Source organism: Ochlerotatus camptorhynchus, unplaced genomic scaffold, assembly GCF_037179485.1.
Source record: "Ochlerotatus camptorhynchus isolate MF236.1 unplaced genomic scaffold, CSIRO-AGI_Acam_v1.1 ptg000140l, whole genome shotgun sequence".
Lineage (NCBI taxonomy): Eukaryota > Metazoa > Arthropoda > Insecta > Diptera > Culicidae > Ochlerotatus > Ochlerotatus camptorhynchus.
In genome coordinates this window covers 1025837-1049847 of record NW_027040630.1, presented here as the reverse complement: position 1 = coordinate 1049847, position 24011 = coordinate 1025837, and the positions used below count along the sequence as shown (strand labels likewise).

General features: G+C 38.6%; 1 protein-coding gene across 1 annotated transcript; it reads right to left on the bottom strand.

The window, feature by feature from the left end:
• Positions 1-6878: 6878 nt before the first annotated feature.
• Positions 6879-23768, bottom strand: LOC135700625 (antigen 5 like allergen Cul n 1-like). The gene is made up of 4 exons (XM_065221184.1): positions 23700-23768; positions 23352-23620; positions 23003-23247; positions 6879-7165 (listed from the first exon to the last, which is right to left on the bottom strand). Exons 1-4 carry the CDS (start codon positions 23716-23718, stop codon positions 6913-6915), a joined length of 786 nt encoding a protein of 261 aa, XP_065077256.1. The 5' UTR covers positions 23719-23768; the 3' UTR covers positions 6879-6912.
• Between the last annotated feature and the right edge of the window lie 243 nt (positions 23769-24011).

The window sequence follows — 24011 nt, the reverse complement described above, 5'->3', positions numbered from 1 at the left end:
AGAAATTTCCCAACCCAAAAAATTCCTAGACCGGACCGGGAATCGAACCCAGCCACCTCCAGCATGGTCTTGTTTTGTAGCTGCGCCTTTACCGACTGAGCTAAGGGAGGCCCCGATAGGCCCTGAGCTGTGATAGCTTTGGATGGTGCTATAACCTTGATGCTCCGGGCTCTGGTGAAGAAATCTATAGTTTGTTTATATTGTTTGCGTCACATTTGCAGTAAATTTATGAATATATTGAAAATTGTAAACTTTTTTTTTTTTTAAGAAGTGCTCATAAACTACCCTCTCTTTATTGCTGTGTCGTCTTCTCATTTGTCTAATGGCTAACAATTCCAGCTTTTACACCTCGACGAACTGGTGCATTCCCGGTACCGCAATGAAATCCGCGTTATATAATGGTAAGCTTTCTGTATGCTGTATAAATAGCCAAAGTATTTGTGCTCGTAAGCTTGGTAAAATTGAGGAATTGCGTCAGATTCTAAAAATTAGTAACGTTGATATTGTATGTGTGAGTGAAACTTGGTTGAATGAAAGTATAAAAGACTTTGTTATAACTATCAATGGCTATAATATAGTTAGACATGATCGTGTAAGACGGCTGGGAGGTGGTGTACTACTATTCATAAAAAATGGCATTGCCTTCAATATTATAACCAAGTCAAATAACCAGACAGGAGTAACGTGCACAGAATTTATTACTGTCGAAGTTATCGTACAAAATGAAAAACTTCTAATGACTGCATGCTACAACCCTCCTGAAATTGACTGCATTCGAATACAATGGATAATTTACTGTCGTCTTATGGTTTTGCCTATAAAAATGTTTTCTTTGTGGGTGATTTCAACACGAACTTGTTGACCAATTTAGGAAAGTCTGCCAGGCTTTGTAACCTGCTCACCACTCACTCTTTATACTCATTGGGTAACGAGCCAACATTCTTTCACAGAAGTGGAGCGTCACAATTTGATTTAATTATTGCTGATGATTCATCAAAAGTATTGAGATTTAACCAAATTGAAGTACCTTGTATAACACCGTTTGAAAAATTCATGGAAATTTCTGCGAGATGTAGCGCACATAAAATTAACGCTAGATTTGGCATAAATTTACATGATATTTCGTGTAAATTTAAGCGCAATATCGCTTAAATTAGCAATATTGTATGCAAGCTTGTAAAAGATTTCGTTGTTTATGCCAACTGTAACTCAAAATTAAACGAGGGGAGATTTTACGTGATAGTTAAAATTCAGAATTTTTTTTCTGTGTATCCAACCATGACTTAATTTTTGCATCCCTTGATTTCAGTGTCATACATACTTCAAAGAAAATCGAATATCGTGACTACAATGTTATTCAAGTTGATTCATTGGTGGAGGCTTTTAATTCTGTTGATTGGAGCTCTTTTTATCACGTTGATGACTCCAACATGCAGTTAGAATTTTTATCAATGTTTTGACGGATCTTCATAACACTTTCGTTTCAATCCGAACTACTGTTTGTAATAAAAGAATAATCCTTGGTTCAATTCTAGCATATGTAGGGCCATCGTTAATCGTGACTTATTATACAAACAATGGAAATTAAGTAACAACGTGGTTGATCATCATGAGTTCCAAAGAGCACGAAACCACGTAAATAAGATGATACGCACAGCAAAACAAAATTATTTTGCTTCTCGTCTTGATCCGAAGGTTTCTCCTAAGGAATTGTGGAAAAATCTCAGGGCACTTGGATTCGGTCAAGCAAATGAACAATCATCGAACAGCTTTACGGCTGATGAAATAAACCGTAACTTTAGCAATTATTTTTCCGACAATAATATTCGAAGTTTTAGTTCTACGGGTTCAAATGGGTTTAACCACGATGCTTTCTATTTTGATAGAATAAACCAAGTAGATGTCATAAATGTCATGTACTCCATCAAATCAAATGCTCTTGGAGTCGACATGCTACCAATGAAATTCTTAAAGGCTATTAGTTCTCAATTAATTGAGCCTATAACACACTTATTTAACACTGTTGTAACTACAAGTGTATTCCCAGATGCTTGGAAGAAATCAAAAATTATACCAATTAAGAAAAAGGCTAATTTGAACACATTAGAAAACTTGCGACCTATTAGCATCCTTTGCGCATTATCAAAAGTATTTGAAAAAAATGTTGTTAAGATGAACATTTGCGATCGCATCAATAGACACAATCTTCTGAATCAATTTCAGTCAGGTTATCGTTCGAAACATAGTACTAAAACAGCTATGCTCAAAATAATTGATGATATAGGTCTATTAGTAGACAAGGGTCGCTCGGTTGTTCTAATACTATTAGATGTTTCTAAAGCGTTTGATACTGTATCGCATAAAATTTTATGTCAAAAACTCAGATCAAATTTTGGTTTTTCCGATCATTCCGCAAACTTGATTAATTCTTATTTAAGTATGCGAACACAGGCTGTATTTAATAATGGAGTTTTTCTCAATTTACTTCCATAACATCTGGAGTTCCCCAGGGTTTTATTCTGGAGCCAATCTTATTCTCATTGTACATTAATGATCTCCCTGAAGTAATAAAGAATTGTAAATTTCATCTGTTTTCCGATGATGCTCAGGTATACTTTGACTGTGAAAGTAATTCTGTTGCTGAAATTTCTCAGAAAATTAATGAAGACTTGAAGAGGATCCTAGATTGGTCTGTAAAGAATATGCTTAGGTTGAACTCCAAGAAAACAAACGCAATTTTTATTACAAATAGTCCTTTTCAAAATATATTAAAACCTTCATTGCTTTTAGACAATGACACAATTGAATACGTCGATAATGCTACTAGCTTGGGTATCCGTATTCAATCCAATTTTGGATGGGATAAATATGTGTTGTCACAATGTGGAAAAATTTATGCTTGTTTACGTTCACTTCACATAACATCATCATTTCTTAGAACTGATGTTAAAATTAAACTATTCAAAAGCCTCCTTCTTCCTTATTTTTTGGCACGTGATTTTCTCCTCGATGATGTACGTTCAATAAACTTAAGTTGGCTCTTAATTCATGTGTTCGATATGTTTTTAAATTTAGTAGATATTCTAGAGTTTCTCACCTGCAACATCATCTAATAGGATGCCATTTGGTAAGCTTTGGAAAGCTATGTTTATTTTTGCATAGCCTGTCGAGAACAAAACAGCTCGGTTATCTACACAGATAATTGCAAACTTCACAAAGCAATCGGTCCATTAAATATATTTTGCCAAGACATCGCACGTCAAAGTACGGGAACTCATTTTTCGTGCGAGGTGTAGTTCACTGGAATTCTTTACCCAATAGTCTAACTACACAGTTCGAAAAGTAGTGTAAATTTCTGTTCAATATGATGCACACAAATGAAGCGTCATATATCATATAAGTTTACATTATATATCATGTAAAGTTCTAGCACAATTCATGCAATGTAGCAAATATTGTATACAAAATCTCATTTTTGTAAACAACATTGTTTACAAGTTGCTCGGTTGTGTGAAATTAAATTTAAGTTTACGTGAATGAATGTTTACATCACAATTAAAATTCAAAAAATTTATCTGTGTAATGTAAATTCGTTAACAGCATTTAAGAGAGGATGTATTGAGCATTTTAGTTGAGTAGTAAATGTAGTTCAGTTTGTGTTACGTATCAATTATTTTTTTTGTTTTGTAATATACTTGTGGCGCTTGTAATACTTTGATATAATCGATGTAACAGAAGAAAGACATAAGTCTTAAGTTACAAAATATAAGTCAATAAATAAAATAAAAAAGTAGAAGGGTCTGTGCCTATGGGCACGAACGGAAGCTTGACGTAGGACCGCTAGTGGATGGAACAAATATGAACATTTAGTTCTTTTAATTGATCAATCATCAATTATCTTAACTCTTTCCGTTTTTTTATTAGTAAGCGTATCAAATTTGTAGTATTTATTTTAAAGAAAGTTGATGAAGAGAATCCAAGGGACTGTCAACTTGAGTATTTTCGATCCATCTACCCGACTTTAAAAGGTGTATTTTGAATTTTTTGTTATTTATGAATTTTTAAGTCTTGTGCATTTTGGTATTAAAGTGTATTCAATTCACCCCTCACAGGATTTCCTTCCGAATTATATGAATGGGGCGGGGCGGAAAGTATTGTTTGTGCAGAATATGTAAAAAAGGAGGGACTTCGAGAGATTGAACTCGTGAGCAGGCTTGCTTCCACTTATTTGCTATAAAAAATTGTTTTTCGGAATTCTGAAATCATTAGATATTATAATGATAGTAAGTAGTTGTATGTCACAAGATAAGGTTGTAAACTAGGTGTTTGATACATAAAACCTGTCATTATTGCTTTCAGTGCGTCACAATTAGCGATTTTACGATTCGTGAGCGCTCATTCTGAGTGTTTTTATAGCAAAGTGAATGAAAGTAGCCCTGCTCGTGAGAGCTAATTTTCTCACAAATTTTATTTTATTGGCTTTCTGGGGACTGAATATACACCCAAAAGAAATATTTCCACTTCTCTCAAATTCTATATGGATGTTCAACACTTCCTACCAGCGTGTTCTGGAAAATGGTCGGACGATGATTAATCGCACCAATACATTCGGGCCTACAATTCCACACCTTCTATAGAGACCAGGTTGAGCCTTGATAGCTAGCTGCTTGCGGGAACTGATGACCTTGACAAATGTCCAAATAATACTCTTAACAAATTTATAATGGTCCTGAAAAGGACCATTTTGTAGTGATGGTTGAGTAATTCTGAGCTGAGTGTTCAACACGGATGAGGCTGTCGAGCTGTATGTCGTTTGGAGCGAGGGTGACACGCTTGCCATAGATGACCGACCAGCAGCGACTAACGAAGAGCTACTGATTCCGATCCATAGCATAGCAGCTTCTTCCTCCTTTGATGGTTGCTTATGTGGGCTCTGTAGCTCGCTGCTTGCAGGCAGCCTTTCGTTGTTACTGGAGAACAATTTCCAACGCCACACGCCGAAAGCACTGCTACTGCTGCTACTAATTTCGACGACCGAACACCACCACACAGTGGTGTGGTTGTTGGGAGCGTGTTGTTCTGAGTATGGCGATGAGTGTGCAAAATATTACGCAATTCCATCCTCCCTATTCGCACGTGCCCGAGGATCGGAGGCGAATGCCAATTCGACTTGTTTCGTCTACTTACTACTCTCTGACGACTGTGCTGGGGAAGCAGCATATGCATGTAGGTAATTGGTGGATTTGTTATTTAATTCGACGCTTTTGGACAATGCTGGACATGTACCAGTTTTTCAATAGTTTCTTGTTGAAAATCAACATCGATGCGTAGCCATATTTCTGATCGATTGGTAATAAAATTATTGAAATTGGACCAGGGGCAGCTGAGTTATTAACGTTCAAAATCTTTCTTAATTTGTTACATGTTCCACTTTCGGTTTTCACAAAGTGTACCCCCATATAGAAATCAAAGACGTAGTCCTGCGTCAAAATAATGCTCTACTTCAGCGGGCTTTTCCCTGCTCCATAAAAATCTAAATCTAAAAAAATCTCCATCATCGTTTTCTCATCCAATGATAGTGACAGAAATCGCTATCGAAAAATATCGCGTGAAATCTTTCATTGAACATGTCATTTGCCAGCCTTGGTCTGGACACGGTTTTGACGGATGAGGAGTTTCGAGTCTGATGACGTCAAGAAATATAAACAAAATTTAAACTTTTATTTATAAATTCTCCCATCGTAAGGATTCCCATCCGAACAATCAATCGCCCATGCTCATATTCTCCGACAATGAACACAACCTCCGTCAACTTTTGGTTGCCCAGTGAATTGACGATAAAATCCGCCAAATTAATTCCCAACTGAATTCAACCACAACAATACGGCCTTTGAACATTCAAGCGCCATCACCACGCCACCAATTGGGAACCGATGAAAGAACAATAAATTCCGCACTTCTCGCATTGCCCAAAACTTTTCCTGGGCGATGCTTGATTTGACTGGAGCATATCGCTGTTTTTTTTTAGTGCTTGGTGGAAAACTTTTCCCATAATTCATAATTGTTCGGTTCCGGTTTGGGTTCCTTTCGGCGGCTCGAAAAGTCATTCAGGCAAATTAGTGGGAATTGGATTTCAAGTATATCTAAGTGGAAAGGGTGAATTTTTGTGTTTACCAGCTCATGGAATTCGGTGTGGTGGAATGAATTTGATTTCATCGGAATATTGGAGAATTAACCTGGAAGTAATCGCGGAACTCACCCGTCTTGCAATGCGATGCTATAAATCTTGTTCGAATTCAGATCACTAAAAGTATAAACCGTAAATGTGCTATGAACGTGTGATGTAATTTGACTTCTCCACATGTATTATCATTACGAAACATGATACATTAGCATTATGATGTTTGCTATTTGCAAAACATAAATATATTGGTAATGATAACAAAGCTACACCCAACCACGATATTCAGATGGAAAACATTTCAAATTATCATCCCTTCGGCTACATTAAACTCAAGCGCACACAGGTGTTGATACTAATGTTCACGTTGTTGACGTTTGCCACCCTTGCCACCCAACTCCCACGGAACACACCTATATACAAATAATTATGAGCATTAATTGAATTTGTTTGTTCCCACAAGCATGGAGCATGGAGGGCGGTTTACTACTTACCCCCCCCCCACCCACAGACACGTGTTCGTTGCTCAGGTGGCACTCATTATCTCGAACTGTAATTTATGCGTTATCGCACGGAATTGTAGTGCGATTTTCCCACGCGCTTTCGGAGCTACAAAGTTTCAAGCGCCAAAACCGAAAAAAAGATGGAAGTTTCTTTCCGAAAAATTGAAAAGCCATTCAACATGAGGTATATCACAATGTGTATAATTCCGTCGGCATTTCGCGTCACTCTCAAATTTCCTTATCGATGACATCGCCAATACCCTCGCACAGTCCCGGGTACTTTTTGCTGCAGTTGTCCGAGCACTTGGAGCACGGCTTTCCCTTTTTGTACAGCGGCTTGCCCAGCACATTGGTGAACGAGTAATTGCACACGTAGTACACGTAGTTGCGCTTGTTTTCCGGGTTCCAGTACTTGCTCACGGCGCAGCCTACCCGTGTAATCCGATCGCTGGCCATCAGTGCAAAGTGGCCGATGTGGACGCTGTGAAAAGTCAAACGAAATGGGATGGGATTAGAAACAAAAAAACATGGATTCAGAGCTGGGTGGCTGGAGTGGGGGTCATTCCATGCAGAATAATTCAAGTTTCTTATTTCAATAGGCTTTCCTGGCCGCTTCTTGGAAACGGATTTCGCCAGCTTTACGGCGTTCTGCATGGAAAATGTATGCAAGAAAGTTTAAGTGGATGCCATCTACCCTAGTAGCACGCTTGTCACAAATAAATTGTAGAAACTTATATACGACTTATTTCAGTCATAAACAAGTTGCTGTAACTTATTGTGATGAAAGTGTGCTACTCGGGTACTGATCTTAAAGCTGCGTTTGATAGAGTTGTGCACGACGTTCTGCTAGCAAAGTTTGACAAATTTGGATGTTCGATTCCTTCTGCAGCTGGCTTGGATCGTACGTCGTGCAACGTGAAGTTACTGCATGCATTGGAAACTACTCATCGTACTGTTTCTCGAACAGATTAGGAGTTCCACAGGGTAGCATTTTGGGACCGCTGTTCTTCTCTTTATTTGTGAACGATGTAACGTTTATTGTACTACGTGGAGCTAAATTGTTTTTCGCCGATGATCTAGTCGTTTGAAGCTTTGGTGACTGTTAAGAACTACAAAATCTTCTGGAAATCTATAATGATTGGTGTGAACGTAATTTTATGGTCCTGTGCGTTAGTTTCCGTCGAACTAGAACCAACAATCAATACGAAACTAACGATTTTAAATTGGCTCACTAGCCTATTGGTCCCAAGCAAACGATTAACGTACCCCATTCTAGTCGAAATTCTAGTACTACACAATGTTTGTTTTGATTCGCTATGATAGTTTGACAGATAAAATGAGGTGTTAGTGGAATTTCCTTTGTTTCGAGGGGTGATTCGATTAGCTTGGGACCGAAGAGAGTACCAGAGCTGAGCCAAAAAGTTGAGCATGTTTCTTCGGGACCTTCTAGTTTTAGAGTTAGCTCTATGCTAGAACTGTCGTTTTGTTTGATTATTACGTTGTTGGGACTGCACCTCCCCTTGGCTAGTTTTTGCACCTCGTTGCTGTTGGTGGGCGAACTTAATTTCATGCTTTATAGTGGAGTGTTGGAGACGGTAGGTTTATGGCCGGCGTTGCTGGCTCATGCCGCGATAGAATGGCGTCATGGGCTGGCAATGGGGATTACTAAGCTTCCCCTCTCTGATGAACCACTGCATGAGAGAACCAAAGATCTAGTCTAGAAGTGATAGTATAACACTTGTTACTCCTTTGTTTGAGAGCCGCGTTGTAGTACGCTAACGTATAGGCACTGGCGTTGGGTGCGATACTGGCGGGTATGGCCGCAAATCACTCTTATTTTATTTATTTTTTACGCAGATAGATTTATTTGGGTTTGCAAGGGAATTATACTATTGAAATATTTCAGATAGTGCCCATCGGTGCTCCTTCTATTTGCGTGACAAGCTTTCATTGTTGTTTTCATTGAGGTATTACTCAGGGAACAATGTTAAACAGCTTTTTGGTACATGGTATTGTAACTAATCTTATATGTGCTTCATTTTGATTTGGGATAAGTATTTGGACTATGGCTCGGGATTTGTGGCGTGCTTCTATTGTGACATACCCATACGTATTTTTGTGATGCGACATAGTGGAAGCGTGTGAGCATAGTTGGAGCATATACACTATATAATTTAAAAATCAGCTAGGACACTAACTTCAAAGTGAAGCATTTTAGTCACTTGAAGGTGTCACCTGGAACGAACAAAGATATAATAAATGAAGATCAAAGTCAAAAGTACTTGAAACACGTTAAATTTTACATTACAAGTCCAGGTACTTTTTAAAGCATGGGTTTGATTAGGTAAATTATGGATTTCAAATATAAATAAAATTAAACGAATTAGATATCATAATCATCAAATGAGCTTCAATAAGAAAATTCAGGAAGTCTAATAACAAAATAGATAGGAAGCGGGGGTCAGCTTAGGAAGACAACTAGAATTTAAAGTTGTAGAAGTAAATCCACCATTTTTATATATTTGTTAATTGCAGGCAATGCCATATTTTCGATCCTTACGAATGAGTGAAATTTCGGGAAGAATGTGTGAAATATGTTGATATGTTTAAGGTGAGAACTAGGGCTGTTGTGATTTAGTATGTTTGCGGTAAGGTAGGATATGTAAACTAAACCCTTTTGAGCAAATTTTCGAAAATCAATTCATGAAATTCATAGACAAGTAATATCCTAATTGAATAATTTGGTTTACCCTTTGTTAACGCATACATATTTATAGGCCCATTCAATTTGGATGTTGAATTGCAAGTTTGCTAGAGATGCTAGAGTAGAGATCCATGCTAGAGATAATCTTGTCTGCTTTTAATCAATAAACAATCTCATACTATTTTCCAAAGTAGACTATCTTTGAAATAAAACATTTTATACAGAATTTTATTTTTAACAATATTGGATACAACGTAGAGTGAATATCACCAGGAAACTAATAGCTCGCTTCTTCTTCTTCTTCTTCTGCCTCGTTTTGTCTTTGCATGTGAAATAAATACATCTGCTAACACGACTCACCGGAGATCTATTGAAGTCATAGGAGACTAACGCAAGCATCTGATTAAAATAGACGTTATGATTTACCATGGAGGGTCAATCTTAGTGAGGCTCACAGAAAAAGACGGGCTCTGCCTTTTCTCAGCAATTAATCATGTTTTGTTGTTTTTGACATCATCCACATCCAGAGAGCCAGTCACTTTCGAATGTATGGGAATGGTAGGAAACCATTTGGAAATGCATGAATATTTTCAGTTTTTATTCATTATCGTCTTTATGAGCAGTTTTTGATGCACAAAAATTGCACGAGTACATTACTATGGAAATAAGGTAAACACTCGTTTATTTGTTTCCCTCTGTGAAAGCATGTTTAGTCACAAATCATGGATTTTCTGATATTCTCCATACTGCAAAAATGATTTTCCTACCACTGAAGGGGCGACATCTCTCGGATCTTCAGTATAGCTACTACTCAAATCATATAATTAATTGTCGACCAGATTTACTATACTGATGTTCGCAGCGAGGAGCATTACAACAAAGTATGGGATCTGCGAAGAAGAGTTGTACGTCACATTAGAAATAATTTGGAATCGTTTCACGAGATTCTGATAGCGGAAGTTACTGATCCGGATATTGTTGCGGTCGGCAATACGCGTAATGGGAAGATTAACCTTTTCCTCTCGAGACACAAAACAACTCCGGAATGAGGAGGAGCTGGAACTATAACAGCGGTTTCAGAAATGCATCGTAAAAGAATCGATGTTTTTTTATGAAAGGGGAACACGCTTCGTTCACTATAAACGGAGTCATAAGTGTTGCCTATAGATTTGCTGCATTTACCAGAAGTTATCGGAATCATTATGACAGTGTAGTGCAAATCATGAGATTAAATGCTGATGTACAAACCCCTTACAGGATAAGGAACTGCGAGATTTTATTGCTCCCAACAGACATGTGGAGGTATGGCAAAGGAACCCTAGAATAAATGCGTCCCAAATTAGCAACGTGTCACGAAATTCCAAGGAATACAACACTCCATTGAATTCTGCATCAATAGTTATCAACAAACTTAAGTTTGCAAGCTGGAATGTCAGGGACTGCTCAACAGAGGACAAACAACAGCAAGATAGGAGACAAGAATTTCAGAATGTTCTTCTACGAAAAAAAAAATTCGTCTGGTATAATGTGAATGACGATGAAAATTCAAATCCCCGAGAGGGAGGAGGCGTTGTACTACCAATACATTAATCTCTACATAAGCATGGACAGTTTAAGAATATCAGTTCTAACACATGTTCATACTTATGCAACGAGATGAGTGAGAAAATCATTTTTATATCCACCTATATTCGACCGGTGACCAACAAAAGCAACGGCGAATTTGCCAACATCATACGATATGTAACAGGACTTCCTCCAAATCTACAGAACAGGATAATTATTATAGGAGACTTTGACGCGCACATTTGCAGCCACGGAATAACAGAAGATGACAAGCGTTTTATCGGGAAGAATCTGCTGTACTAACAATCGAACTTAAATAGCCTATAACTGAAGAACCAATTGCACTGTCTTAAACTCAACGACTACCAAACTTTTGCAAAATCGCAGTTAGTAATAGTTACCTGGTGTAATGAGAGAAGTGAGTCGCAAATAGATCACGTCCTCATAAGCATTATGAACTTCCTCAAATGTCCAGATATTAGGTGTTTCTTCCATCTCCTTAGAGCCAGTGATCATAGAATCATAATTGGAATCATAAAAAATAAAACGAATAAACCAACAACCATGCTTGACTGAAATATAACCATCCGAAAAAGATAGCTACAATCAATACGGAAGCTCTTAAAGACGAAGAAAACAGAGAAAAATGACACAACTTTCTGGACAGGATGTTGAGTACTCAGGGCTCCGAAACGAGAAAAAGTAGAAGGGTCTGTGCCTACGGGCACGAACGGAAGCTTGACGTAGGACCGCTAGTGGACGGAATAACTGTGAAGAGCCTTTAGTTCTTTTAATTGATCAATTATCTATTATCTCAACACTTTCCGTTTTTGAATAGTAGGCGTACCAAATTTGTAGTAATCTTTTTCCAAGAGAAATTTGATTAAGAGAATCAATCAAAATCACTTGCACCCCTGCTTCCAAGTTTGGTTACAAAATTACAACTCTGGAGAGCATTTTGTGTGGTCGTTGAGGGCTTGTGGTTCTGAATATGGACCAACAACCACAGATACATTCTATTCCAACTCTTTACTGATGTAAGCTTGACGGCCCTGAAAAGGGCCGTTTTATTGAAGAGGACATCCATGGCCACTTACGCTTGGCGTGTTTAGTGTAGGTGACAGCATCACGGACCTCATTTTTCAGGAACACCTTCAGCACACCTCGTAGATCAGACCGGAGATACGTTTGACACCACCACGGCGAGCCAGACGACCGATGGCGGTTATCTCGAAGAATTTGCGATTGGTTCTGAATATGGCGATGGGTGTGCAAAATATTACGCAATTCCATCCTCCCTTTTTGCACGCGCCCGAAGATCGGAGGCGAATTCCACTTCGACTTGTTTCGTCTACTTACTACTCTCTGACGACTGTGCTGGGGAAGCAGCATATGCATGTAGGTAATTGGTGGATTTGTTAGTTAATTCGACGCTTTTGGACAATGCTGGACATTAACCAGTTTTTCAATAGTTTCTTGTTGAAGCATTGTTATCGATGCGTAGCCATATTTCTGATCGATTGGTGATAAAATTATTGAAATTGGACCAGGGGCAGCTGAGTTTTTAACGTTCAAAATCTTTCTTAATTTGTAACATGTTCCATTTTCGGTTTTCACAAAGTGTACCCCCATATAGAAATCAAAGACGTAGTCCTACGTCAAAATTGATGAAAACTGGTCAAATCTATCAATCACTGCGATGAAAGAAGCAACTGCAACACTCCTAAGGCCAATATATTCGATGACTACGAGAAGAGAACTAGCTTGCAAACGCTACGTTGAAATTCATCAAAAACTCCTGAGGGATCGTCCCAACCCAGAATTAAAAAGGGATTCCGCAAATGTACGAAAAGAAAAAAAGCCGAAGCGTCTGAACATCACCTCGAAGAAAAGAATCGACGTTTGATAGATAATACGGATAAAGAAAATAATAAGAAAAAAAATTCAAAAACGTTTCGTTTTATAAAAAATCACTGCCGTAAGAAAAATTGCAAAAAATCAAAATATATACATATCCGAACGTCTCCATCGATCTTTTATCGGAAGGTGACATCCGCGATGCCAACTAGAATGAAAGTAATGCGTATCTTAGCGGGGTTGAAAAACAACACCACTCCTGGGACAAGTGTTGCCAGTATTCCAGATTTATCTGGATTTTATAAATATCACTGCAATTAATAGACCCTCTGTAACCGTTCGCGAAGAATGCTCGAGGTTCAAGTAAAACTTGGTGGCTTAAGCGCCACTCCCTTCCCGAGAGACCACCAGTCGTGTTTTCTTTGCCCGACTTAGAGGCTGATCCTCAGAGGACCACTCGAACGGTATGATTAAAAACCCTTCCTCAATGAAATTTAAAACTTGAACGGAAAAATAATCTTTATCGAAAATACACCTTTATCCGATCCATTTAACATCAGGGAAACCCGCAATCTCAAAGAAGTCCTCAAATTAAAGTCCCAATTTTCATTAGACCTAACGAACCAAGCCAAACCGAATGTGTCTGATGCGAATCCAAGACGAGCCCATGAACTCAATTGGGAGCGAGTCAGCTAAAAAACCGTGACAGAAAAATAAGTAACTCAACGAAAAAACTTCATTCGGGTTGGACTAAACTCGGTTGAAAAAGCAAACTATTCATGGCCATGAAAAAAAAAGTACGGACATACCTGCGCAGGTTTTTTCGATGCGATGCGATGCGATGATGGCGACGGATGAATCGGTGATGGCGCCGGATGGAGCGGTAATGGCGGCCAGTGACCTTACCAAGGTCCTGGCGATGGCGACTGTCGACCTTCCGACGACCTGTGATGATGGTCTCGGAATGGCGCCGGTCAGGCTGCGGAAATGGCGTTCAGCGACGAAAAGTGACCCGTGTGCGATATGGCCGAAATTAGAGGTGCGTAGGTAGTGGCGGCTGGACGGAAGGCTTCCGATTTGCTTTCTAGAGAGCTGAGCATCGACGGAGTCGAGCATTTCCCGGGAGATTCGCTCCGCGGAAGAGAGAGACCAACGTACCGTCGCACGGCTTCGCGTACTATGTTTCCGCTATGACCGCCCGAGATGAAATGTAATCTTCTCCTCTGAACCGAGGTACGCAATTGGCTTCGTACTTCTGCGGTCCGAGCTCTCGGATGTCACAATCCCCGGGGTTGTCACGTAACGGGGACTCTACCAACGGCTTTTGGGGACCCTTGGGGAAAATTTCGCTTAGCAAAACGACACTCCGTTTATCTACCTACAAGAGACGGGCCTTCGCAATGCACCCGGGTCTTGTCTGAATCCAACGGACGGAAATGGCGGCCAAGTTGACGCTACGACAAACCAGACGGTCCGTCGACGATGAAAGCCGAACTCGCCGAAAATTCCAGCCCGTACAAAAAAGCCCGTTGAACGAGCTGTCCAACGTGAAATCACAAAATTACTCATCTAATTTAAAAATTTGCAAAATTAATTAAAAATTACCTTTTTGTATTTAAACACACTATCTACACAGTGGTTTGAAACGCGAACTACTTGCTACATGCAAGAAAAATCTAAATGCACAAAAAGAGCTATCGAATTTATTAACTGACTCGAACACTTCTTTAAATTAATCACCTTTATCATTTTGATCGAATTTCACTGAGTTCACACTTGACTGACGAACTTGAAAACCGCGTCAAACACCACTGCTTTCCAGCCGATTCGTTAGCGAAATGGCAGAGACTAGAATTTCTTTTTCCTAAGAAACTACGGAATTTCTTAAAGATAAAAGGATCGGATATGGCGCGAAAAATCAATGTTCGGCTTAGCCATTTTACTCAGGTTTGAATCCTATCTCTTTCACGTATTTCCCAATCTATACACAAAAGCTACATCTGCTAGCTTGCTATAAAAGCTTAATATTTACAAGCTCACTTTTATCTTGCCATAAAAATCCTGACAAATGTACGTATCATGAAGCTTTTTGCTACTTTGCATTGGAAGCGGATCACTCTTTTTTAATTGCATTGAAATTCTTAATTAATTACAAGATTCAAATACTAACCATAGTTATTCTAAACTAAACTAAAAATTGAAACGAAATAAGCGCACGACGTTACACCTCTTATCAAAAAATAAAAAGCCAAACTTACAATTTTAATTACTTAAGGCCATCAACGTTGGACATTATTGCAACATAATACATGGAATTGTTACAACATGTTTGCAATGGGATGCAGAATCATGAAAATTGAGACATTTTCTAAACATTGCTGGCTGTCAAAAATCTTAATTTTTTTTCAAAATATCGAGCCAGGATTTTTTTATTTTGATTTTTTGTTCAGATTTTTGCTATAATATTTTTTTTTTGTATCCTGGATTCAGGGTTGCTTCCACTCACTAGCTATAAAAAATGTTTTTCGGAATTATGTAATCATTAGATTGTATAATGATGTATTGTACTTATAAGTAACAAGAAGAGGATGTAAAGCATATGTTTGAGTCATAAAACCTGGCAATTTCGCTTTCAGAGCATCACAATCAGCGATCTTATGATTCGTGAGCGTTCACTCAGAGTGAGCGCTCACGAGTCGTAAAATCGCTGATTGTGACGCACTGAAAGCAATATTGACAGATTTTATGTGTCAAACATATACTTCACGACCTCTTCTTGTAACTTACAAGTACTAATTATTATTATACCATCTCATGGTTTCATAATTCCGAATAACTTTTTTTTTTATAGCAAGTGAGTGGAAGTAACCCTGCCTGGATTTATTAAAATCAATATATCAGTATGAAGGAATTTTGCTTATTTTGGAATTTTGAGAAATCTAAAATTATTCAGGACTGAAAACAATGAATAGAGAGTTGGTTGGAAATGCTAACATGAAGCTTTAGTGTGATAATTTATTAGCTAGAGAATGATCTTTTGAAGAGGGTAGGTGAATAGTTCCGTTAGAGTACGGCAGTATGAAAATTGAATAGAAGTTGAAAATGAGCGAAAATGTAACAACTCAAGGTGGGAGTATCCGTCAACAATGCTGATGATGGTACAGCACGCAACAACCACCCTACTGCCTTCTCTCTGAGATGACCAAGTTGGTCATGGCGAGAGGAGCAACACAATAGTTGGGTAAAGAAAATTGTATTATAACACACCATCGACTGGAAATGCTCTCGCAACGTGGAGCTTTAGGTAGTGATGAAAACGTCGCTAGAACTATTCCACAGCCGCAGTCAGTTTATGAGCAAAAGAGGGACGCACATTTTTTGCCTGTAGACTTGGAGACATACTTCAAATCTCCGCGTACATCGTACGGGTTAGGCAAAAGATGTGCGTCTATCTTCAAAAACTGTCGCATTAATGGCCCTTCACTCATTTTCAACTTCTATTCAATTATCATACTGCCGTACTCTACCCTCTTCTAGAGATCATTCTCTAGCTAATAAATTATCGCACTAAAGCTTCATGTTAGCATTTCCAAACAAACCCTGAAAATCGCTAACTTCGCGTATGAAGTAACATAAAAACACTTTGAATGAAATAAATAGAGCTTTGGAAAATTAGCAAGCCTTTTGAATCTAGACAACCACCAGGACTTTGAAGTATGTTTGTGATTTTGAGGACAATTAATTGGATTTCTAAATAGAATTTTAAAGTACCAGTGAATATTGAGTTACCTTAGCAGTTTGAAATACTTTAGAATTCTGAATTGCCCTAGATTTAATTTACAGTGAAGTGTAAGTATGCATGTCTGTGTCAACCTTTGATAGAAGTGAAGAAGGTATAAATTGTATTTTGCAAACTCAAATGACAATTGGATGGAGATTTTGTGAAGAAAGGAAATAGTTAGAATTCGGAAGAGAAATCATAGAAAATTCTTAATATGAAACTTAAAGAGAATGCTGATACGAATCGTGAGAATAATTTCAATGGAATTCTGTCCAATGTGGAGATAAATTTTTGACAAATTTTAAGAAATCTGCCAATTTATGGGAGACTTTCAAGGCCATTTTGGCAAAGTACTTGAGTACTTAGGAAAAACTGAAGAAGATTAGTCGGAGAAGAATGGGACGGTCATTCTGAAGAGCGTACCAAGGAAATTATTAAGAATATGCTAAGGGAATTTCATAGAGAAAAAAACGAGACAAAATTATTTCAATTCTTGGAAATTATGACCAGTTTGAGGGAATTGTGGAATCAGAGAGCGATTTATAAGAGATTAAAAGAGATAATGCTAAGCACTCTAAGAAAGTCACTGAAAAAGTTTGGATATTATCAAGATTAGTTTAGGGGAATCCAGAATAGAAGTATTTTTGAAATTCTAAGATGATTCAAATTGTAAATGAAGTAAATTCAGACTAACAAAAAAACTCATGATCTGGTACCCAGGAAAAATATAAATTTCAGAATTAAGAATCATTTCATGATCCTGAGACGATGACGATTTAAGACTTAACTTTTCGTTATTAATGATAATATTCTTTGGCATAAAATTATGTGTAATGGTCATGTGGAGTTACCCGAAGTTTAGGTAAACTGTTGTTACCGATGTTAGGCTTTGATTCTCACTTAAGCCAGGAGAATTTTAGTTTAAAATAAAATTGCCTACGGGTCTACCGAGTGTTGTGAGTTGTATGATGTCAAGAATGAAATTGGAAGTCTGATCAATCGCAGAGTAATATTACAATTATTAACTAATAAAAAATTTAAGGCATATTCTGGTACTGCATCAAATATTAACCCTCCGTTACTCGCGCCAACTTTTGTAACACGAGTACTCGCGCGTTGTTCTTTGTACAACAGTGTGAGTTTTCCATTGCCATTTTGCAGCCGAGCTACCAATCGATATGAAACCAACGGGTATTCCTTAAAAAACTTGTTTTTAACTAAACAAGCTGAACTTTTATCACAGTTAACCCCCAAACAATGCGGATAATAGAGAAAATGTGAATGGAAACCGCGTAAACGGTGTCCGTACTACGTGGGATTTGACTTAATTGGTTACAACATGGAAAATCTCGTGATCCTGACCAGATAATTACTGTTTTCGGCAAAGTTGTTCTAGAGATCGTAACCGTTTTGATGGTCGAGAGTAGTTCAGAAAATTTTCACTACGTGGCGCTAGTATATACGTGCAATTTTCGTATATACAACAGCTCGAGTTCCCAACCAGATAGAAAGGTACTGACCTCGGTATAGTTGTTCATGAGGTCAAGCCTTTTTCACAGGTAGACAGTAGTTCAGAATTTTCTCACTACGCGGCGCTAGTGTACACGTGAAATTCTCATATTTAATATCTCGAGAACCTGACCAAATAAGAAGTTACTGTCTTCGGCAAAGCTGTTCAGGAGATCATAAACTTTTTGCTGGTGAACAGTAGTTCAGAATCTTCTCAATGGTAGCGCTCGTATATATGTTAAGTTTTTACATGTGATACATCCTGACCAGATAGAGAGTAAATGTCTTTGGTAAAGTTGTTCAGGATGTCAAGACAGCTCGAGATCCTGAGCAGATAGAAAGTTACTGTTTTGGGCAAACTTGTTCAGGGGGGTCAAGACTTTTTGGATGGTGGGCAGTAGCCCAGAATTGTCTCACCATGTGGTGCGTTTACTAGTGTACAATTCTCGCGTATGCTATAGCTCGAGATCCTGAACAGGAAAAAAAATTACTGTCCTTGAAAAAGTTGTTTATGAGGCCAATGCCTATTGCTTGGTGCACAAAAGTTCAGAATTTTCACACTACGTGGCGTAAGTATACAAGCGAAATTCTCGCATGTAAAATATCTCGAGATTCTGATCAGATATAAAGTTTCTGTCGTCGACAAAGTTGTTCAAGCATAACTTTTTCGCTAGGGAAAAGTAGTTCAAAATTTTCTCACAACGTAGCGCTAGTATACACTTGAAATTCTCGCATGTGGTTTGTTTCGAGATCCTGACCAGATAGAAAGTTACTGTCTTCGACAAAGTTGTTCAGGAGGCTAAAGCCTATTGCGGCGCTAGTATACACGTGAAATTTTCACATTAAAATATCACGAGATCCTGACCAAAAAGAATGTTACAGTCTTTGGTAAAGTTGTTCAAGGGGCCAAGGACTTTTGACTGGTGTACAGAAATTCACGACTGATAAAGTCCTATGGCTCGACTGGCTAACTCGTGTGTATATATTTTATACATTTTACATTACATTACACATTTTAGAAGAACCTAATAGATTCTTCTCGTTTAGATTTAGGATAAGGTGTATGTAACCATAAATTCGACTTCACACTACCAGCAGCGTAGGAATACCGGTATAATGAAAGAGATGATAATTTCATATTATCAGGCCTTTTCTTTATGACTTTGGATGTAACTAAACACTTAGATTTTATGCCGAGATGGGCATTTCCGAGCAGCATGGTATTTACATTTTGGAATAAATTCCAGATGATCATCCTGACCAATTTTTACGGGAGATTGGCACATCAAAGTTTCAATAGCATCAATTAAAAACAGGATTTTTCGGAGCATTCCAGATTCATCCAGATTTAATATTTGTACTGTTCCAGATTTTTCAGAAAATGACATGGCAACGCTGCCTGGGACTGACGGTATTCACGCAGAGCTTCTAAAGTATGGTACCGAGAAACCTGTTGATGAATTGCTGAGTATAATAAAAGAAGTTTTTAATAATAATGAGGTCCCCAAAAGTTGGACACACACGCTACAAATGCCTTTCCAAAGAAATGCAACCCAAGCTCCATCCAAGATCACAGATGTTTAACTCTGTGTGCAGTCGCTTATAAAATATACGCCAAGATCTTACTAGAAAGACTCGAACAGCAACTTCCTCCTTTCCCATTTTACCAAATGAGCGCATCGGATCTGATTTTTGCTCTCAGGAGAATTCTGGACGAACGGTGGCGGAAAGGAAAATACACCATTTTGGTATCCTTAGGCCTAAAACAGGCATTCAATCGCATCGACATCGCCAAAACTGCTGCAATCCTCTCTGCGATGGGCGTATCGAATGCACTGATTAATCGGATCTTGAAGGCATGCCAGATCGAAAGAACTTCAATACAGTGGTTCGGACAACGAACGCAGACAATTAGAAAAGATCGTGGAATAAAACAGGGATTGCCACTCAGTTCAATTCTTGTTCATTCTAATGCTGCACAACGTTTTGTCAACCCTGAAAGAGTTTATGCCAAAACTGTCTCTAGAACAAATCGAGAATATTGTAATGCCGATGCTCCTCGCATATGTGGACGACCTGCTCGTCTTATGTGACTCAGATTGCGGGGTTGCTAGTGAAATAGGATGCTTTGTTGATTGTTCATTAACTCTTGATTGCTTGTAATACTTATTAATATTTTAGGTGAAAAAAGCCGAACTAAGAGGTGGACGCCTGAGCTTTTCCACATTTATATCGCTGTGAAGCAACTGTAAACTCTAGAGAGAATTTATATCAGTAGCTGTAATCAGTTTCAGTGTTCACTCGCCTGTCGACAGAAGCAGACCACTCTCAAAGTGTGTCACGCGATCGTCTGTTTACTCGACAGCAACCATTGTGTGGTCCTCCTCATTGTTCTTCATCAGCAGTTCTTTCAGTCGATGCGTCGTCGACTTTGGAAAGCAACCGTTTCGTGATGAATGTGTGAGTACTGACGACGTTTTGCGTCCATTGCTGCAATGGAAGCGTTCTGACCCTCGTTGGCGAATCTGCCATAGAATGAAACCATTGGAAGCGGCTCCCGTTCTGGTGGAGGAGGCTTATTGGACAGCGGAAGGTAAAATGTTTATTGTTATATACCTTTTAACTATAGTTTTAAGATGTATTGTATAGTGAACAAGAATCCTCGGCTCTGTAAAGTTAATTCGGTTGAGCCTTATCAAATAAATTAATTTAAAAAAAAAACTGTAACCAGTTTGATTTTGTTCGCTAACCTGATTAATATATTTAATTATCTTAAAGATAAATCGTCCAGCTCAAACCTTTGTAGGGGTAAGAAGTAGTACGATCATCATCATGACTAATTGGTTACCCATGCTGACTTCGGTTTTGATCACCTTCCAGTAACTTTTGAAATATCTCAAGAAATAATGTCTAATCCCAACAGCTCTAGTTACAATTACCATAGAGCTTATTGGGAGCAATATCGAACATTTATGGAATATAAGTTTGATCCAAATATTCTTTTGAAAACCAAAGACGATGGTAATTATGCTTTTGAATCTCTAACTACTTCTATAGTTGAAGCAAGAGCTGCCTCTGTACCAAAATGTGAGGTTAAATTCGATTCAATTATAAAAGACGACGATCTTCAACTCTTGATCTGTCTTAAAAATGTCTATAGGAGACAATATCAAAAACACGCGATCATGCCATGAAAGTTATCTGGCGGGCTTTGCACAAACAAATTAAAAAGTAATTCTCTGTCCTGAGGAACAAAACTTTTGAAAATAATGTTTCTAAATTAGACTCGAGTTCCAAACCCTTTGGGAAACTCACAAAAATTTTGAAAAAACCTCAAAAGCCTATTCCAGCGCTTAAAAAAGGTGGTAAAATTTTGATCACAAATTTTGAAAAAGCTAAGAAACTTGCTAAGCAATTCGAGAGTTCCCATAATTTCAGTTTGGGTCTTACTAGTCCTATTGAGAATCAGGTTGCTTGGGATTATCTGAATATTTTCTCTCGGGAAAATATTTTTGATGATTCCTGGGGGACTGATTTGGACGAAGTAAGGTCTATAACTAAAAAGTTTCAAAATATGAAAGCTCCAGGTGATGATGGAATTTTCTATATCCTCATCAAAAAACTCCCAGAGAGTACCTTGTCTTTCTTGGTAAAATTATTTAACAGATGTTTCCATTTGGCATACTTTCCTGATAAATGGAAAAATGCAAAAGTTGTTCTAATTTTGAAGCCGGATAAAAATCCAGCTGAAGCTTCTAGCTACCGTCCAATAAGTTTGCTTTCTTCAATAAGTAAACTTTTTGAAAAGATAATTTTAAATAGAATGATGCTTCACATCAATACGAACTCAATTTTTGCAAATGAGCAGTTTGGATTTCGCCATGGGCATTCAACTACTCATCAACTCTTAAGAGTTAACAATTTAATTCGTTCAAACAAATCTGAAGGCCACTCAACTGGAGTTGCTCTTCTAGACATAGAAAAAGCATTCGACAGTGTTTGGCATGAAGGTTTGATTGCTAAATTGAAAAAGTTTAATTTTCCACTTTATATTATGAAATTAGTTCAAAATTATTTAACTGACAGAACTCTTCAAGTAAATTATCAAAATTCCAAATCTAATCGACTACCTGTTAGAGCAGGAGTTCCTCAGGGTAGCATTCTTGGGCCTATATTGTATAACATTTTCACTTCGGACCTCCCTGATTTGCCTCAGGGTTGCCACAAATCTTTGTTCGCTGATGACACAGGCATTTCCGCTAAAGGAAGAAGTCTTCGTGTTATTTGCCGCAGACTGCAGAAAAGTTTAGATATTTTCTCTTCTTATTTACAAAAATGGAAGATTTCTCCCAACGCTTCCAAAACTCAACTTATAATATTTCCACATAAGCCTAGAGCTTCCTTTTTGAAACCTAGTAGTAGTCACATAGTCACTATGAACGGAGTTCCAATTTCCTGGTCCAACCCAGTGAAATATCTTGGATTAGTACTTGACCAAAAATTAACTTTTAAAGATCACATTGAGGGCATTCAAGCCAAATGTAGCAAATATATAAAATGTTTGTATTCTCTTATAATCAGGAAATCCAAACTTTGCCTGAAGAATAAACTTCTAATATTCGAACAAGTTTTTAGACCGGCCATGCTTTACGCTGTGCCAATATGGTCTAGTTGTTGCACGTCCAGGAAAAAAGCACTTCAAAGGATTAAGAACAAAGTTCTGAAGATGATTTTGAAGTTCCCTCCCTGGTGATTTGTTCACTGTTCTTAATTGTTTGCGTGATTTTGGTTTGATTAACTCATTCACCTAGTTAAATCATTTGAAACCCGTACGATTCAATGTTACGCTTCACCATGGAACGACCCACCACATTATCGCACCATCGAAACACTCAACTCACCCTTCGCCCACCTTCCGATAGGAGTCCACCACCGTCTGATTGGTATCGACGTACTCCTGCCACCATTTGTTGGTCAGATCCTGAATGGCACCCGTCACTTCAACCGTGATGTTGTTCGGTTTGGACTTCCGTGCGATGTTCTGCCCGGCGTGCTGATACTGCTCCGTTCCGCGGCAGTCGTCATGGGAATACAGACAGGTGCGGGTATTGTACTCGGCCAGCTTGGCCAGCTCGTCGTTCCATTCCTGTGTTAAGGCGAAATCCGACCGAAAGAGAAACACCAATCAAGATTATGCCAAATCAAAAACCCCGACCAATCTCCATTCTGATGCTTTCCCGTACAGCTTACCAGCACAGTCATTCGTTCGGCCGACTCGAAGCCTTCCATCTTGCCACTGGCCAGCTCGCTTCTCAGGCTGTTATGCAAATCGAGAATCATGCCCCGAAGCTTATCGTCCATTGGAACCACCTCCGTGTTGGGAGGACACGCGTCTCCAAAGTCATCCGTTGCATTACACCCGATGTGTAGGTGGCCGGTTTGACACAGCACTGGATCGCAATAATCCGCCGATAAGGTCAGTCCCATCAGACAGGAAACGACCATCAACGACACGAGTCCTGCAATTACACACAGACGACACACGATCCGATAAGCCTCGGCGTTCAAGCACACTCTCTCGAAGCCACATCCACTTACTTCCTCCGCTGGCTTCCATCTCCGAACTTCCTTAGGCAAAAACTGTGACTAGAAGATTCCCGATTTCCCGAGAACCTTTTCAGTTGATTATAGTTCAGGCACTGAAATTAGTGCGTAGATTGATTTGCTTCTTATAGGGCTTCCCACGTCTGGCCCAGATTCGCAAACAGACGCAACTATGGGATTCCATTGAATGGAAATGCAGCACGGAATTGAATCCAGTTGATCTAGATAGATTCGTCGCCGTCTCGAGAACGGTTCCCAACGGTTGCCATTGCATTGATTGCCGGGGGGGGGGGGGGGTGTATGACG